The sequence below is a fragment of the Entelurus aequoreus genome, linkage group LG07, assembly GCF_033978785.1.
Source record: "Entelurus aequoreus isolate RoL-2023_Sb linkage group LG07, RoL_Eaeq_v1.1, whole genome shotgun sequence".
Taxonomy (NCBI): domain Eukaryota; kingdom Metazoa; phylum Chordata; class Actinopteri; order Syngnathiformes; family Syngnathidae; genus Entelurus; species Entelurus aequoreus.
In genome coordinates, this window is record NC_084737.1 from 59,909,399 (window position 1) to 59,927,526 (window position 18,128).

General features: G+C 39.3%; 1 protein-coding gene across 2 annotated transcripts in view; it reads left to right on the top strand.

Moving 5' to 3' along the window:
- Positions 1 to 3,227: 3,227 nt before the first annotated feature.
- The window catches only part of ddx4 (DEAD (Asp-Glu-Ala-Asp) box polypeptide 4), a 91,792-nt gene continuing 76,891 nt past the window's right edge, over positions 3,228 to 18,128 (top strand). Inside the window, exons 1-8 of one of the 2 annotated variants that reach the window (XM_062054101.1) lie at positions 3,228 to 3,677; positions 3,861 to 3,908; positions 3,991 to 4,033; positions 4,211 to 4,267; positions 16,408 to 16,428; positions 16,493 to 16,555; positions 16,631 to 16,642; positions 16,741 to 16,767. In XM_062054101.1, coding sequence (XP_061910085.1) covers positions 3,675 to 3,677; positions 3,861 to 3,908; positions 3,991 to 4,033; positions 4,211 to 4,267; positions 16,408 to 16,428; positions 16,493 to 16,555; positions 16,631 to 16,642; positions 16,741 to 16,767 — 274 coding nt within the window. In that variant the 5' untranslated portion in view covers positions 3,228 to 3,674. The remainder of the gene's footprint in view (positions 3,678 to 3,860; positions 3,909 to 3,990; positions 4,034 to 4,210; positions 4,268 to 16,407; positions 16,429 to 16,492; positions 16,556 to 16,630; positions 16,643 to 16,740; positions 16,768 to 18,128) is intronic. The other variant, XM_062054102.1, reaches the window with a different exon arrangement.

Genomic DNA, 18,128 nt, shown 5'->3' on the forward strand with positions numbered 1-18,128 from the left:
GGTCTTTTGAGTGAAATCCAGAAGCCACATTCAGCATTGGTACATCCCTTCAAGTGTGGGATAAGCACAGTGAAAAAAGCAAAACCCTTGACAAGCACTTGCCAGTGAGCTGCCTCTATTTTTTAAATGTTATTTATTTACTAGCAAGCTGGTCTCGCTTTGCTCGACATTTTTAATTCTAAGAGAGACAAAACTAAAAAAAAAAAGTAAAATCCAAGAAAATATTTTGAAGACTTGGTCTTCACTAACTGACAAAGAAAAAGAACAGATTTGGTGTCCAGTTCAAAGTGTGACATGACTTATTTAAAAATTTGAGAGTTGACTTTTGTATTTTACATGAGTTATTATTTGTACAAATGTGGTGCAAAGTAATTCATGATTTGTTAAAAAATGTTAGTGGCTAACTAGTTAAAATGGGATATTGTGATTTCTCAAGACTGTCTTAGAAGTGATCATTTGAAAATGTTCAATTTGAAAAATGTGCACTTAGAGAAAATATAAAAATAAAGTGTTGCATATTGATATTTATCTGTTTCTATATATATTTATTGTGAGAAATCATTAAGATGATCAGTGTTTCCACAAAGATAAATATCATTAATTATTAATAATAACATAGAGTTAAAGGTAAATTGAGCAAATTGGCTATTTCTGGCAATTTATTTAAGTGTGTATCAAACTGGTAGCCCTTCGCATTAATCAGTACCCAAGAAGTAGCTCTTGGTTTCGAAAAGGTTGGTGACCCCTGGTGTACACCATGATGTTGTCTAAAAACGTTTCCTCAATCCATTGTTCTATCTGGTAACTATTTAAATTTCTATTCTTTAGTAATTGCATGTTTACATTTGGGTTTTCATACATCCACGGTGGTATTGCAGGGATTGGTACTGTAGGGCTAACTTTAATATTATCAATTTGAGCTTTATTACATCTGTCTCCTATTATCCACCCGAAACTATTCATTTTTTTCTTCTCTTTTTCTTGGCAGTTTAGTAGCACTTGATGGGTTGGATGTCCTTGCTTGGACCCTTTTAAGTTTGCCCAATAAACTACTGACAGTTGATCTCTCCTCATATCTAAAGGTTTTTCATTCATCTCTACTTGTAATGCTGCAACTGGGGTTGATTTAGTAGCTCCACAACATAATCTTAAAGCCTGTGATTGGATCCTGTCTATTTTCCCAAGTAATGTTTTTGAAGCAGAGTGATAAATAATGCATCCATAATCAATAACAGATCGAATTAAACTGATGTATATTGCTTTCAATGTCTGCCTATCAGCCCCCCAGTCTTTACCCCTCAAAGCCCTCATTATATTTAACACCTTTTTACTTTTCTCCACTATTTTGCTGATGTGGGTTGACCAGTTAATATTTTTATCAAACCATATACCCAAATATTTAAATACTTGTACCTCTTCTATATTTTCTTCATAGAGTTTAATTTGGATCTTGTTTTGTACTTTCCTCTTTGTAAAATTTATGACTTTTGTCTTTCCAACAGAGAATCTTAAACCCCACGCTGTTCCCCATTCTTGAACATTATTTACCGCTTTTTGAATCTTCTTTTTCGAACAGCCATGTTTACGTCTGGAATTTAAACATTTCATTGGCTGACCAGAATCACGTGGGCTAGTTTACCTCACATGCAGATGGTCAGTATATTTCCTGAGCCAGTACCTTAAAGTCTGTAAAAGATGCGCCAGTCAAAATAGAAGCGCTCCTTCAAAACTTAAAATACTTAAATAATGATGTCGGTCCAGGGGCCGTACTTATCAAGCTTCTTAGAGTGCCATTTTACACTTAAGTCCTGAGAATTTGCGAAATTTAGTCCTACTCTCAAACTTAAGAATAAAAGCTTTTTATCAACGTTCTTAAGTCCAAGAATCACTCCTTCTCTCCACGATATTTAAGAGACCTTCAGAGGTGTCTTAAGTGGTTAGGAGTTGCCAGCAAGGGATGGCACTGAGGCGAGAGAGACGTGCGTGAACGTTCAGGGAACGGAACAATGTGGGTTTTTTTTTATGACGAACAGCTGATCAAACGGTATCGTTTAGACAGAGCGGATATTATTTTTGTCACAGATGTAATACTTTTCGATTCCTTGTTGATTTCTGCATGTGTCTGCAGTGGGCTAGTATATATAGAGCCACCCACACCAGTTTCAAATTAGTTGCCTAATTAATGAATTGGAAAGAAAATGTTATGACAGTAGCGTATGTGTGTGGCCGTGAGGTGAGTGACGTCAGTGAGTGTGTGGGCGAGAGAAGAGAGGGAGCGGTAGCGTGAGTGCCGGCGGGGACTAGTTTGTTTTGTATTATTTTGTAGTTTATTGTCAAAATATACACTCCCATTGTCCACTTAAATATTTCCAAGATATTTCTTTATTCTTAGACAACGGATTCCCTTCCGTGATTGGTCATTTCTATGGACACAGAAATTACGTCACCTAAAATTCCGTTTACGGCACATAATAATGTCGTAATTCAGCTCTGAGTGTGACACTTAAGATTCAGTCCTACACTTCGCTGAAAGTGTGAGTAAGACGCTTGATAACTAACTTTTAAGTGCAGCTTTCAGCGAAGAATTTATTTACTCTTAAGTCAACTCTTAGCAGACTTCTTAGGAGTAATTCTAAGAAGCTTGATAAGTACGGCCCCAGGTCTGTATGGGACAGCATACAGGTGAACGTGATGACACAATTTAACCACTTTGAAATAATTTTCATATATTTATTTACCACGGTTGCCAGATACCACTTGAGTTGAAATAATACTAAAGTGGTCAACTACACCTCTAAAATATTACATATGCAGTACATATGTACGTGTCCTCATGAGCGAGCTCTGGCAACTAATTGTTTTGAAATCGATCAATTCATATTTGCTGTAAACCTGTTAAATTAGCACTATAATAAATACAAATATTGCAAATCAGTAGAGAATAAAAATGAGTACTCTGTATGCCATTTCAGTTATACATACAGCGATCTAAATTAATCAGATGAGTGTCCGGTGGGCGGGAACCCTTCTGATCTGGCAACCCGACCAAGCGTACCTGTTTGGAGGCGTGCTGATTGAACTCACTCAGCTGAGGCGAGTTACTACAATCATACATACGTGAAGCGAGATAACCCACAGACCTTCTAGATATCATCTGTTTGGGCGAAGTTTTTACCGTATGTATACTTGTATATAATGTGTTTAACTGTTAAGATTGTAGGACCACTTATGTCGAAATTCATAAGGCCTTATCCGTTTATGTCATGACAAAATTATGTTTGAAGGACATTTAGCTAATTGTGCTAACGATTTGTCGACCAAGCCTTCGGCATTCAAATTTTAGCTAACCATGCGTCGAGCTCGCCGTCCACACGCTTTCTTAAAGTTAACAAATGGGGGTACTTGCACGCTTTTGGGAAAATGTTTAATGGGTCGGTAAAAGCTGACATTGTCGGCTGTAGTTTTTGGTTAGGACCACGAGGTGCAGCATGATAGCGTTTTCAAGGACGAACGCTGGAGGGTTGGGCGGAACGATCCAAATGTCGACACCACATACTATGAACACGTCGATATTCAACTGTCTAATGAAAAAAAATCAGCATTTGTTGTTGGTTATTTTTACATCTATTAATTTTGTTTATAAATACAACCCTCATCGAGCAAGTCACTTTTGAATGGTAGGCTCTCTGGGCACCCGCTTAAACTGCCCTTTTAAGTCTGCATTAGACACTGTTTACTCTTAACAATAACTGAAGTAAATAAATGTTATACAGCTTGGCTTAAATTCCAATAATGGTTATGTACAGGTGATTTATTTCTCTTATTAAATTATTACTTGATTTTTTTTTTTTTTTTTGCAGTTATCGACTGTTCGAGTTGAACAAACAATGGACGATTGGGATGAACAGGTGAGTTAAGAAATCTCAATAAGGAAAGTAAAGCATTAGAGTTCAGGTTTAATTTGAGGTTCAAATGACAAATGCTTTGCAGGAGCAGGTAAACGTTGCACCATCCAGCAACATGCCTGATCACAGTGAGTTGACTGCTCTGTATTTATTGTATCCAGAGAATTGACATAAGCTGTTGATCAGCATTCATTTTATGATGCATGCGGTTACTATTATTTCATGTTTGTTAGCACACAAGGTGTCATTTGAAAGCAGGTGACACTACTATTATACATAAATGATTTGTTATCTTTTCCTCAAAGGTCATGGTGTGCGAGGCAGGGGAAGAGGAGGCGGGTTTAAGAGCATCTTTCCTTCAGGTGCAGCTGCATGTCAAGCTTTCTAATTATGTGAAAGACTACCATATTTTCACTTTTAATATATTTTATTTACACTACTACATACACGCCCGGCTGTTGACACCACAAGCAAAGTGGCACGCTAAGGAAAGACAGCTGTATTTTTTTTTACTTCTGGCAGTTCATCTTGAACCCAGTGTTTCCTCTTGTTTTTTTTTTGCTGTCAAGCAGGATAAAGCACACACAAAATCCTCCATATTGGATGACTAATTGGTGCATATAGATTGACCGGCTTTGCCTTTTTTAATGTACACCAGACTGCTCTGCTCTATATGCCTTGCTCTGCTTGTGGTTAGTATGAACCATTCGATGCACCAGTAAAAAAAAAATGCACCATGGCAAAGAAAAAAAAACATAATAGCATAAAGAACATACCATGTGAGGTTCCATCCATCCATTTTCTACCGCTTGTCCATTAAATTCTTCGTCTGCGTCACTTCTGAACTTTTCCAACCTCTTCTATGGGGCTGTCATCAGACTACCCATATACCAGACCTGGGCATTCTGCGGCCCGCGGGCCGCATCCGGCCCTTTGTACGTCCCTGTCCGGCCCGCGTGAGGCCAATTATAAATTACAAAATACATTTTAAAAAGTATCTATTTCGAGTGGGCAATACAACGGTGCTGCTTTTGTTTTGAAAAGCGTTATTTGTATTACTTCCGTGCGGACATATGCTCGTGCGCACAGAGGCAATCACAAATACAAAATAAATAAAAAAAAAAACATCTTTGTCGTGCGTGCAATACAACTGTGCTGCTTTTATTTTGAAAAGTGTTATATGGGCGTATGTCCTGTGAGGGAAAGCGCACAGCGACAAGTGATGCCCAGTTATCCCCGAGACGCTAAAAAGAGAAAAGTTGATGACGAATGGCGTGTTTTAAAAAAGACATGGACTGCCAAGTAAAGGTAAAGCCGTGTGCTTATTTGTGGTACACACGTTGCTGTCTTTAAAGAATATAGTGTAACGACCTGCTGAAGTAGATGTCTTCTTGAGTTGCGTAAATGAGAAGTGAGGAGACGTGCGTGTGGAAGGAACGAGATATGTTGAGCTGTGTTAGTATAGCTTGCTCAAAAGTTTAAAAAGAGCGTCAGACTTGGTGTGCACTTCTTCTGGACGCTACAATTGGTGTCAGAAGTAAAACTTTGCGCATACTGCACTATTTGTGTGCTACGTCATCGGGAGGTACGTGCCACGTGAGGAGCTCGCCGCAAAGAGAGAGAGAGAGAGAGCGTTTACAGGTGCAGCCACGCTGCTCGCCACGGGGGGAATTCCGCCCTCAATGAAGACTCCCAGGTTTGATGGCAAGGCGAACTGGGAGGCATTTCATCCCACTTGTGACATCAATTGTAGCGTCCAGAAGAAGTGCACACCAAGTCTGATGCTCTTTTTAAACTTTTATTGAGCAACCTATACTAACACAGCTCAACTTATCTCGTTCTTTCCAAAAGGAAAACCAATCCTCACTCCTCATTTCCGCAACAGCAACGCTTCTTCCTTCTTCGCCAATCACCTTACAGGCGTGCTACGTTCACAACAAAGAGGATGCAGGATTAAGTGACAGAAATTGAAATTTTTGTATTGTAATATACATCAGGAATTGTTGTGTAAGAAAGTGTTATAAATAAAACCATCAAAAGCCATCTGCTTTTGTATAAAGATAAGTTAGGTTAAATGAAAATATTATTATCTATCTTACGGTATATCAAAAATAATTTGAGCAAAATTTAATTGAAATATTGTCGGTGTGGCCCTCCAGCAGTGCTCGGGTTGCTCATGCGGCCCCCAGTAAAAATTAATTGCCCACCCCTGCCATATACGGTAGTACTTCAATTTATAAGCTTAATTAGTTCTGTTTAGTAGCTCTTAACTCAAAACACTTGTATCTCAAATCTACGCCACCCATGCAAATTAATTGTAATCAATTGGTGCCTTGCCACTGAAAACAGCACAATTTTAACATAACATGCCTTTTTAAAAATAAAAGTGTTAAGATGAACACTGTAGGTAAAATAATACAGTAGAAAGTTTTCTAAAGTAATGTACAGCATTTACAGCGGAGAGCGGACTTCTATAGTATCTCCTTTTAGTTTCTCCATATTTTCATGGATAAATGTCGGCTGTTTAGCTATCCGCCAAGTTAGCTAGCTAGCTACACACGTATCATGTTTTTGATAATTTTGTTGTGAATTTCAATGAATATCATCCACTTTTCTTTCACATTAACTTTTTTTCTAAAAATTTTTGGAAAAATAAAGGTATGTCCATCTCCAGCTATAAGCTAATACTAGCAAGTAAGACCAGATGTTTTTGGCGGGTCACATTCGCTATGGCAACTAATGGCCAGGAAGGTGAAATGTCTATTTTAATTTTCGAGTCAAAATATCACTTCTGCGTTTTTTCTATAAAATATAAAAAAAATACGATCGAAACAAAATTGAACGCTCATCTCGGCCGCAGGTACTCAATGTTCCTCTTGCCTTAACTCCGCACTAAGTTGTAGGACAGAGACAATCGGGGACATGTTTCCTCGTTTAGTTAGCATAATCTAGCGAGTTCACTTGTTTCTTCATTCGCTCTCCGAGCCACAATGTTGACAGTTGTCTTTATTTGCTGCTAATCATATTAGGATCATTACAATCCGAACACTGTTAGTTCCAAACCAGTTGTAGAGTATTTATTAGTAGCCAGCAAGAGGGTATATTTTTGATGTGACGGATGTAGACAAAGGTCACAACACCTGAAATATATTACCTGAAGGGGTTGGCCCCAGGATAGTTTTTTCCGAGTTATTTGCCTGCATGTTATAGAACTTTACATTACATTTTCAATTATATTAGTAAATTATCTACTCCAAAAAACATGTGGTACATTGCATGGGACATGTAGGTGCCAAAAAGACAGCCAAAAGAGGTAAGTAGATGAGAATAATAATAATAAATAATAAATATAATATTAAATAAATAAATATATATATATAATAATAAATAATAAAGGTAGAATATTATGGAGGTTAATTTAACTACTAAAGCTTTGTTTTGACACTAAATTTATGTAACTGAATTTTCTGTTTGATTTTTGTGAACTGATTTTTTGTTACATCAAATTATGTTGACAATTTCCTTGAAATATTCGCTGTTTTAAAAAGCAAGACTCACTTCTGGGGAAATTAAGACTGAAGCAATCGATCTTGTCTCAGAACCAGCCAATGAGGTGTCAAGTTTAAAGTCAGTGACACGAGTCTTGAAAAACAGCATAAAAAAAAGCAGTTAACTGGGCTATCTGGGCATAATACAACATAATAAACCCGTCAATGCGGCTCGGTGAATGTTTTTAAACTAGAAATGATTCCAATGGTTAAAATCTGCACTTTTAATGTGACAAATTAGTAAATGTTATGATTTGCAGTTAAACTGACTGTGATAAACAATGTGACCAGCAGATGGTGTTGGATTATGATGCACAATGTAATATCACTTATGCATAACTGAAAATACATAATGTAGGATTTACAATACTATGAACAAAACACTGAATATTGAGGATAAATGAAAGTTACACCTCTACTGCAGACCACCTCCATTGACATCTTTTATAATCGAGCAAGAGCAGCAAACAAGGCGAAAGGATAAAAACATCCACCTATTCTATATATGCAGAACACTGATATTACGTCAAGCATAATTATCCAGCACCTTTTGCTGGTCATATTGTGTATCACCTGCTATCATGGCACGTACTAACTCGTATGTCACATAAAAAAGTGTAGATTTTAACCATTGGAATAAATTCTATAGTTTGAAAATATCCAGCGAGCCGTATTGAAGTGTTTATTATGTTGTATTATGCCCAGGAAGCCCAGTTAACTGCTTTTTTTTATGCGGTTTTGAAAGACCCGTGTCACGTGACTTCAAGCTTGACACCTCATTGGCTGGTTCTGAGACAGCATGATTACTTAAGGCTTATTTTACCGCAAGTGAGTCTTGCTTTTTGTGAAGCAGCGAAATTCGACGCTGAATTTTTATACACTGAATCTTTTTTCAATGAAATGGTCAGCATAATAGGATGTAAAAAAAAAAAAATTTAGTTACATAATTCAGTGTCAAAACAAAACTTTCGTAATAGACACAAATTAACCTCCATAAATATAGTGTAGAAATTCAACCAATTGCAGGAAATGTAGTATTGATTTTCAAAATGTTCCTTCGGGGCTTGCGTCGCAGCACTTCCTGCCGATTTCCCTCTTTTTTTACATCAGTTTTCTACTTATTCACAAAGGGTGCTCACATGCCTGAATGGTGAGAATACTTGTATCTTGAATTTTATTCCTGCAACATAAAGCATAATTAGTCAAGACAACTCTTATCTCAAAACCCTCTTAAAGGGGCTGTTTGCAACTTCCTCAGTTACATTTTTCAAGTAAAAAAAATACCAGAACACCACTGGCTAGCTTATGTTACCATTCGTGGTTTAACCGAACATCTCTGTGTTAAAGTACCAGTTAGTGTTGTAACCATACCGATATTTTGGTACCGGTACTAAAATTATTTCGATACTTTTCGGTACTTTTCTAAATAAAGAGAACCACAAAAAAATGGCATTATTGGCTTTATTTTAACAAAAACATCTTAGGGTACATTAAACGTATGTTTCTTATTGCAGTTAAGTCCTTAAATGAAATAGTGAACATACTAGACAACTTGTCTTTTAGTAGTAAGTAAACAAACAAAGACTCCTAATTAGTCTGCTGACGTATGCAGTACCATATTGTCATTTATCATTCTATTATTTTGTCAACATTATTAAGGACAAGTGGTAGAAAATTATTAATCTACTTGTTCATTTACTGTTAATATCTGCTTACTTTCTCTTTTAACATGTTCTGTCTACACTTCTGTTAAAATGTAATAATCACCTATTCTGTTGTTTGATACTTTACATTAGTTTTGGATGATACCACAAATTTGTGTATCAATCCGATACCAAGTAGTTACAGGATAATACATTGGTCATATTCAAAGTCCTCGTGTCCAGGGACATATTTCCCTGAGTTTATAAACACAATATACATTTTTTAAAAACGAAAGAAGATCTTGTAATGCCAAAAAATAACAACGTTATTGTAGTACTATCGACTATGGGACCCATTACATCCCTGCTTGGCACTCAGCATCAAGGGTTGGAATTGGGGGTTAAATCACCAAAAAATTATTCCCGGGCGCGGCCACCACTGCTGCCCACTGCTCCCTTCACCTCCCCAGGGGTGATCAAGGGTGATGGGTCAAATGCAGAGTAATTTCACCACACCTAGTGTGTGTGTGTGTGTGTGTGTGAGACAATCATTGTTACTTTAACTTTAACTTTAGATACGTGCCTGTACTTTATATCATTACATTGGATGTTAGGTGTAAATCCACCAATGTCGTTTGTTTACATTTTGATGCCAGTGAGCTACGTTGTGTAGTGAAACATGTTTAGCTTTTTCTTGTCCTGCAGGAATGATACTTGTAAGAAACATACTTTACTTGTCTCCATGGAGACCAGGATTAGAAGTAGCTGAAACACTGCCGACGGCGGATGGACTTTAGCCGCTAGCTAGCCATGTCTTAAAGCACCTCTTCCTAAAGACGTTTCAGTGTTATAGATTCCGTTCTCCCTTTTCGGTCTACACACTGTCTGCTTGTAAGTACTCCGTGATTGTGTTCGACCGAACATGCTCGTAAAACCAGCAATGACAGGACGTGACTTCGATGCGGGCGCGGGGGGGTGCGGGACCGGTACGTTTCAGAGACGATAGAGTACCGAAAATGATTCATTAGTATCGCGGTACTATACTAATACCGATATACCGTACAACCCTAATACCAGTAGTGGAAAAACTCTACTGGTACTAAACTTCTATATTGAAGCTATTATCATATATATCTGATTTATGACACTAAAAGACTTCCAAAGTTTGCGAAAAAAATAGATATGGTCAATATAGTGTCAATCTCACGGGGATTCCCGAACCATTTTGAAAGCTGAGGAAGCCAGTTAGGTGATGGCGCCCAAAGATCCTTTCACCAGCCACAACAATGCTAATCGAGCAGACTGTGAGAGTCAACAACGATTACTTTGGGAAAAATTATGATCTAGGACCTTATGTTTTTGAGCCCGAACATAAAGAGGATGAGCAATAAGTTTTAGAAGCAGAGTGCTCAACGGATGCAGCTTTATTGTGACACTAGCATCCGCAGCATTGCTCGGTGCTAAACATGCAAACGAACCGTAGTACAAACTCCAAAATCAGTGAATTTGGCATGTTGTGTAAATTGTAAATAAAAACAGGATACCATGATTTGCTAATCCTTTTCAACCTGTATTAAATTGAATAGACTGCAAAGACAAGAAACTCAATGTTTGAACTGGAAAACGTTATTTTTTGCAAATATTAGCTCATTTGGAATTTGATGCCTATAACATGTTTCAAAAAAGCTCGCACAAGTGGCAAAAAAGACTGAGAAAGGTGAGGAATGCTCATCAAACACTTATTTGGAACATCCCACAGGTGAACAGGCTAATTGGGAACAGGTGGGTGCCATGATTGGGTATAAAAGCAGTTTCCATGAAATGTTCAGTCATTCCCAAACAAGGAGGGGGCGAGGGTCACCACTTTGTGAACAAATGCGTGAGCAAATTGTTGAACAGTTTAAGATCAACATTTCTCAACAAGCTAATGCAAGGAATTAAGGGATTTCACCATCTACGGTCCGTAATATCAATAGGTTCAGAGAATCTAGAGAAATCAATGCACGTAAGCGGCATGCCCGTGGCCCTTGATTTCTCAGGTGGTACTGCATCAAAAACCGGCAGTTTGTAAAGGATGTCACCACATGGGCTCATTAACACTTCAGAAAACCACTGTCAGTAACTACAGTTGGTCACTACATTTGTAAGTGCAAGTTAAAACTACTATGCAAAGCGAAAGCCATTTATCAGAAACGCAGCTGGCTTCGCTGGGCCCAAACTCCTCTAAGATGGACGGATGAAAAGTGGTCTGACGAGTCCACATTTCAAATTGTTTTTGGAAACTGTGGACGTCGTGTCCTCTGGACCAAAGAGGAAAAGAACCATCCAGACTGTTATAGGCGCAAAGTTCAAAAGCCAGCATCTGTGATGGTATGGGGGTGTATTAGTGCCCAAGGCATAGGTCACGTACACATCTGTGAAGGCACCAATAATGCAGAAAAGTACAGCATTACTGGAGCAACAAATGTTGCCATCCAAGCAACGTTATCATGGACGCCCCTGCTTCAGCAAGACAATGCCAAGCCATGTGTTACAACAGCGTGGCCTAATAGTAAAAGAGTGCGAGTACTAGTCTGTAGTCCAGACCTGTCTCTAATGGAAAATGTGGCGCATTTATAAAGCGTAAAATTCGACAACGGAGACCACGGACTGTTGAACAACTTAAGCTGTACATCAAGCAAGAATGGGAAAGAATTCCACCTGAAAAGCTTTAAAAAATTGGTCTCCTCAGTTCCCAAGCGTTTACGGAGTGTTTTTAAAAGGAAAGACGATGAAACACAGTGGTAAAAATGCCCCAGTGCCAACTTTTTTGCAATGTGTTGCTGCCATTAAATTCTAAGTTAATGATTATTTTCAAAAAAAAAATTAAGTTTCTCAGTTCGAACATTGTCTTTGCAGTATATTCAATTGAATATAAGTTGAAAAGGATTTGCAAATCATTGTATTCTGTTTTTATTTACAATTTACACAAAGTGCTAACTTCACTGGTTTTGGGTTTTGTAAAACACTAATATTTCCAAACTCACTGGGATGTCGACCGACGGGGGTTCACATAATTCTGTTTAGATGAAGATTGAATCACAATCCTCACGAAGGGTTAAAAAAAGTTGCAACAAGCGTCTTTTTGTCTTTTTTGCCACATTGGGGATGTGAAAGTTGACCAGCCTGTTGGTCAACTTTGTGAGAGATACACAAATTATAATGTAGAATGTACTTTTAGCTAGTTTGAAACGAAACAAAAGCAGTTGCCAGCTTATAGTGTTAACATTAGCGTAAGCTACCTTTAACTCAATGCGCCGCTAAAATAGTCCGTTTGCGTTGGCACTTACAGGTATATCATTTATATTTGGTTAATTTTCAGGTCACGACTTGTAAATTGAGTATTGTTGGCAGTTTCTGGACGTTTTTAGAGAGGGTATAATGAGCGCAACAGAGGACCCTTGATCTTTTGACTTAAATGCATGAAAAAGCCAAGCATATGTGTTCTTGACTTAAGGATTGTGACTGATAAACAGCACATCTCTTAAATGTTTGCATATTTCCATTATTACTGTTTGAATAACATGGTCAGAATGGACTCTACGGAAATTAACGAACGTTTTCAAAGCGGAATATTAAATGGCTGACTAAATTTGTGGCATTTTGTGACATTTTAGACTGTTTTCACATGCTTTCGAATTGTAAATACAATTGGATATGGTTTAATGAGACCTCTTTCTATTCATTCACAATCTTTGGTTCGGTGGGCGGAGAGCTGGGCGCCAGCTTTCACATACAGAAAGCACTGGCATCCTCCCTACTCGCGACTTGCCAGGAAGAAGTGCTGCAAAGTAACACAAATTAGGAGGGGAAAAAAAAATATTACAAAGCCAAATGTATCATTGTAATATATCAGCTTCCATTGGATTGGAAATACATGCCCATCAACAGGGAAGAATAAGCAACAATGCAGTGATCACGTGATGGCAATAAAAAAACTTTTTTTCCAGTGGGAAAAAAATGTACTTACATTTTTGCTTACTGAAAAAAGAGTAAATTTTACATTTTGTTTAATATATAACAAAATGATTTACCTTGCAGTACAATGGTAAACAGTTCTACAGTAATGAGAAATAAACGTTTATATCAGGGGTGTCAAACTCATTTTAGTTCAAGGGGAAAAATCTGTTCTCAATTAGGCCGGACTGGTAAAATGAGAGCATAATAACTTGAAAATGAAGACAACTTGAGATTGTTTTCTTTGTTTTATTTTATTTCATATTTATTACAAGCACATTGTGAAAATGTACATATCACAATCTTCTTGACGAAACACTTCAAGTTACTTAAATTCTGAGGAAAAAAAAGTTGCAGCTTAAAAAACACAACAAAGGACACCATGAACTTATACACTTCGTCTCAGTGTGTCTACAAAGCCATTTAAACTTAGTCACAGCCTATCTGTGATTGAACAAAATACTAAATAGATTGTGTAATAAATAGTCTGTGTATGTCACGGCCATCGGTTTATAGTTGGGAAAAGAAAAATTATTTAACATAAAAATACATTTTTCCCGTTTTTTGGTCTGATGATAAAAAAACGAAAATAGATTGTTCATTATCCAAATTGATAGTGTTTGAATATAGGAAATAAAACATCGAGTGCAAAACTATTTTCTCTATTCACCATTCATTGTTTGGAGACATGGTAGATTTCAGATGCACAGTTCCTTGTCTGTGAGTGACCTGAAACAACAACAGAAGAGCCACGTTTACCTGTTTGATAGAGAACTAATAAAATGTGTCACTAACATGTCTCAAAAATAAAAAAAATCGAAGGCAACTCTTGACCCTGAGAAAATGGTTTTGACAACACCGACACTGTTCTTTGTCTTCTTCTGATGTACTTACAGACAAGGATCTTAAGAGTCGCTGCGCATATGCAATCCAATCCACCAATATGTCCAAACACATTGAACGGGGAATAGAGAAGAGTTTTCTACTCGGATTACATTTCCATTTTCCCAATTTAAATGTACTGTATTGTAATAGAAATAAAACAACAGAGACTCAGATTTCCCTCGCCTGGACACGGGTCACCGGGGCACCCCTCTGGTGCCAGGCCCGGAGTTGGGGCACGATGGATAGCGCCCGGTGGCCGGGCTTTTCCCCATGGGGCCCGGCCGGGCACAGCCCAAAGAGGCAACATGGGTCCCCCCTCCAATGGGCTCACCACTCTTGGGAGGGCCCATAGAGGTCGGGTGCGATGTGAACTGGGCAGCAGCCTAAGGCAGGGCACTTGGCGGTCCGATCCTCGGGTACATAAGCTAGCTCGTGGAACGTCACCTCGCTGGGGGGCAAGGAGCCTGAGCTAGTGCGCAAGGTGGAGAAGTTCTGGCTGGATATAGTCGGACTAACTTCGACGCACAGCAAGGGCTCTGGAACCAGTTCTCTCGAGAGGGGCTAGACTCTCTTCCAGTCTGGCGTAGCACGCAGTGAGAGGCGACAGGCTGGGGTGGCAATTCTTGTTGACCCTGGTTCAAAGCCTGCACGTTGGAGTTCAACCCAGTGGACGAGAGGGTAGCTTCCCTCTGCCTTCAGGTGGGGGGACGGGTCCTGACTGTTGTGCTTACACACCAAACAGCAGTTCAGAGTACCCATCCTTTTTGGATACACTCGAGGGAGTACTGGTAAGTGCTCCCCAACACGTCGTCCTATGAGGAAGCAGTTTCTGGGGAATCTGGTGGGCTCTCCTATTTCTAGGGCTGAGGTTGCCGAGGTAGTTAAAAAGCTCCACCCCCAGTTCCTTAACGCTCAGGATGCTGTAAGGCTATCTTGGTTGACAAGACTCTGCAACATCTTGTGGACATTGGGGGGGCGGTACCTCTGGATTGGCAGACATATTGGCAGTTCCTCTCTTTAAGAAGGGGAAGCCGAGGGTGTGTTCCAACTATCGTGGGATCACACTCCTCAGCCTTCCCGGTAAGGACTATTCAGGTGTGCTGGTGAGGAGGCTACGCCGGATAGTCAAATCTCGGATTCAGGATGAAAATTTAGTTTTTTCTGTCCTGGTCGTGGAACTCACCGGATCGGTTCGCAGCAGAGTGTGAAGCGACCTGGATGAGAATCAGCACCTCCAAGTCCGAGTCCATGGTTCTCGCCCGGAAAAGGGTGGAGTGCCATTTCCGTGTTGGGGAGGAGACCCTGCCCCATGTGGAGGAGTTCAAAGACCTTGGAGTCTTGTTCACGACCACGAGTGAGGGAAGAGTAGATTGTGAGATCGACAGGCGGATCAGTGTGGCGTATTCAGTTATGCGGACGCTTTATCAATCCGTTGTGGTGAAGAAGGAGCTGAGCCGGAAGGCAAAGCTCTCAATTTACCGATCGATCTACATTCCCATCCTCCCCTATGGTCATGAGCTTTGGGTTATGACTGAAAGAACAAGATCACGGGTACAAGTGGCCGAAATGAGTTTCCTCCGCCAGGTGGCAGGGCTCTCCCTTAGAGAGAGGGTGAGAAGCTCTGTCATCCGGGAGGAGCTCAAAGTAAAGCCGCTGCTCCTCCACATCGAGAGGAGCCAGATGAGGTGGTTCGGTCATCTGGTCAGGATGCCACCCGAACGCTTCCCTAGGGAGGTGTTGAGGGCACGTCCAACCGGTAGGAGGCCACGGGGAAGACCAAGGACACATTGGGGAGACTGTCTCCCGGCTGGCCTGGGAACACCTCGTGATACCCCGGGAGGAGCTGGACGAAGTGGCTGGGGAGAGGGAAGTCTGGGCTTCCCTGCTTAGGCTGCTGCCGCCGCGACCCAACCTCTGATAAGCGGAAGGATGGATGGATGCATTGTAACATAAAATCTCCAACTGTGTAAGACATGTGTATTACGGGTAGAAAATAAATGACATGCGGCTGAGTGTATTATCTATCGTTATTTTAAATATCAAAAAAAGTTTTCTATTTTGTCACACTCCTGTTAACCAAACTGTAGGGCCCCTAAAATGTGGACCAAACCAAATAATGACTCACTGTTGTCAACTGAGTAAACAATGAGCAAATTAACAGTATGAAATTCAGCTTAGTTCTGTTTTAAAACCAAAAAACTGGCCAATTTAAAAACGCTTGAGTTGTGTAAAGACCAGAATATCCATCCACCCATTTTCTACTGCTTATCCCTTTTGGAGTCATGGGGGGTGCTGGAGCCTATCTCAGCTGCATTCGGGCGGGGCAGGCAGGGTACACCCTGGACAATATCAAATAACAAAATGCATTTGTCAACAAAGTAGAACTTAATCATGAAAATAACTCATTTCATGTGGTGCTTTGTGTTGCAGGTCCTGATGAGATTGGAACTGGTAAGCTTTTGTATCTACAAAAATACATAGGGTACGTGTGGCGCTAATCTTTAAATGTAATTAGAAATGAGCAGCTGGAATAATAACAGAGGGGGACGAGGAGGTTTCAGAGGAAGAGGACGCGGAGGTGAGGCGTTTTCAAATAAGGAAATTGTGTGTAAAATATTTTTAATTTAAATTTCTGATCTGTGTGTTACATCAGGTCGTGATTTTGGTGAGTGATCAGAAACAATTCAGTGGTGTGGTTTGTTTTATACGTCTTGCCTTGCACCATATGCTCCTAAATTCATCTAAATGTTCTTAATTTCACAGATGACAACAATGTTGCACAAGAAAATGGTAGGTTAATTGTTGATGTAAAATTGTGAGCCTGTCTTGATTATGTGGAGTATTTGCTCTGAGGGAAGAGGAGCACAATGTGGGGCAGCGGTCTGTTTTTCATTTAGATTGTTGTTTTGACAGGAATTTTAAGTGCTAAAGTAAATAGGACACCGTAATGCTCGCTCCAGAACCCTTTTTAAGTTTGTTTATTTTTTTGGACCTTTTTATGAGAGCAATCTCTTTTTAGATGGTTGCTAAGAGGTCAGCAACACACAAACAAAATCCAAAGTGGCTACAAAGTGTTGTTACACCACACCTAAAACAGAGGTACTGTTTAAATGATTGCTGCTATCTAGTACTAAGATACAGCCCAAGCCTTAGAATGAAATGAGTACCATTATTTTTAGTTGGATCGTCAATATAGATTGCTTAAAAACTAAAGTCAGTACGAGCTCTGGGAACATGTAAGAAAGTAATGATTGATTCTTGGTAATTGTAGTTACTGCAGCTAAAAAACTTTCTGTGGCCTACTGTGTTTTCTGTTTTGCACAGCAGTAGAGGTTGCCAAAATCATTTGTAAATCAATTAAATGCTTCTTGACTACTGTTAAGTTGACACAGAACCGTCGTGGTCTCAGCTCAAGGGAGCACTCTGACTCCCTTCCTTACATGTTGGCAAGCGTGCGGTGTGCAACCCAAAAATTGTGTGTTGAAGGGGGGGAAGACATTATTTTGACACCTTGCTGATTTTAGATGTTTACACCTTGAAGAAGAGACCAGTCCATTATTTCATGTTAGTATTATTTAAACAGTAGCACAATAAACTAAAACGTATTCAGGAAAAACATGCATTATTAAAAAATTTGTACTTCATTGAGACGTATCTGCTCCCTTACCAAACAATTTGGCACCAAGAGAGAGATATTGTGTTTGTCCAAGCTGCACACAGCCCTGTCCTCTTGGCAAGAAGTTTGGTAAGAAAGAAGCCACTGGTGGGGCGATATTTTTGAAAATCTAACAATTACAAGACCCCAAGGTCAGTCACCGTCACTTTGGAGTTCCATGTAAGATTTCACTTTGTGGTAGTGTAAGCATAATTCTGTTAAGTGAGGGGATCAGCTCAGAATTTAATTGTAATTCGCAAAGGCGCTTGGACAACATTAGCCAAAAAAACACGTCATGCATATTTGCAATTTTACCCATTTTCAAAGACTGGGAAAGTCCAGAATATCTTTTAACAAGACAGAAACTCCATAAAGGTGCAAGGTTAAAGTTCTTCAAATGTTTTATTTAATATTTTTGTAGCTGGAGCATAAAAACACTTAACGACTTAAATGTGTTTTAAATAAATAGATGTCTTCAAATTCCTTGACTGAAAGA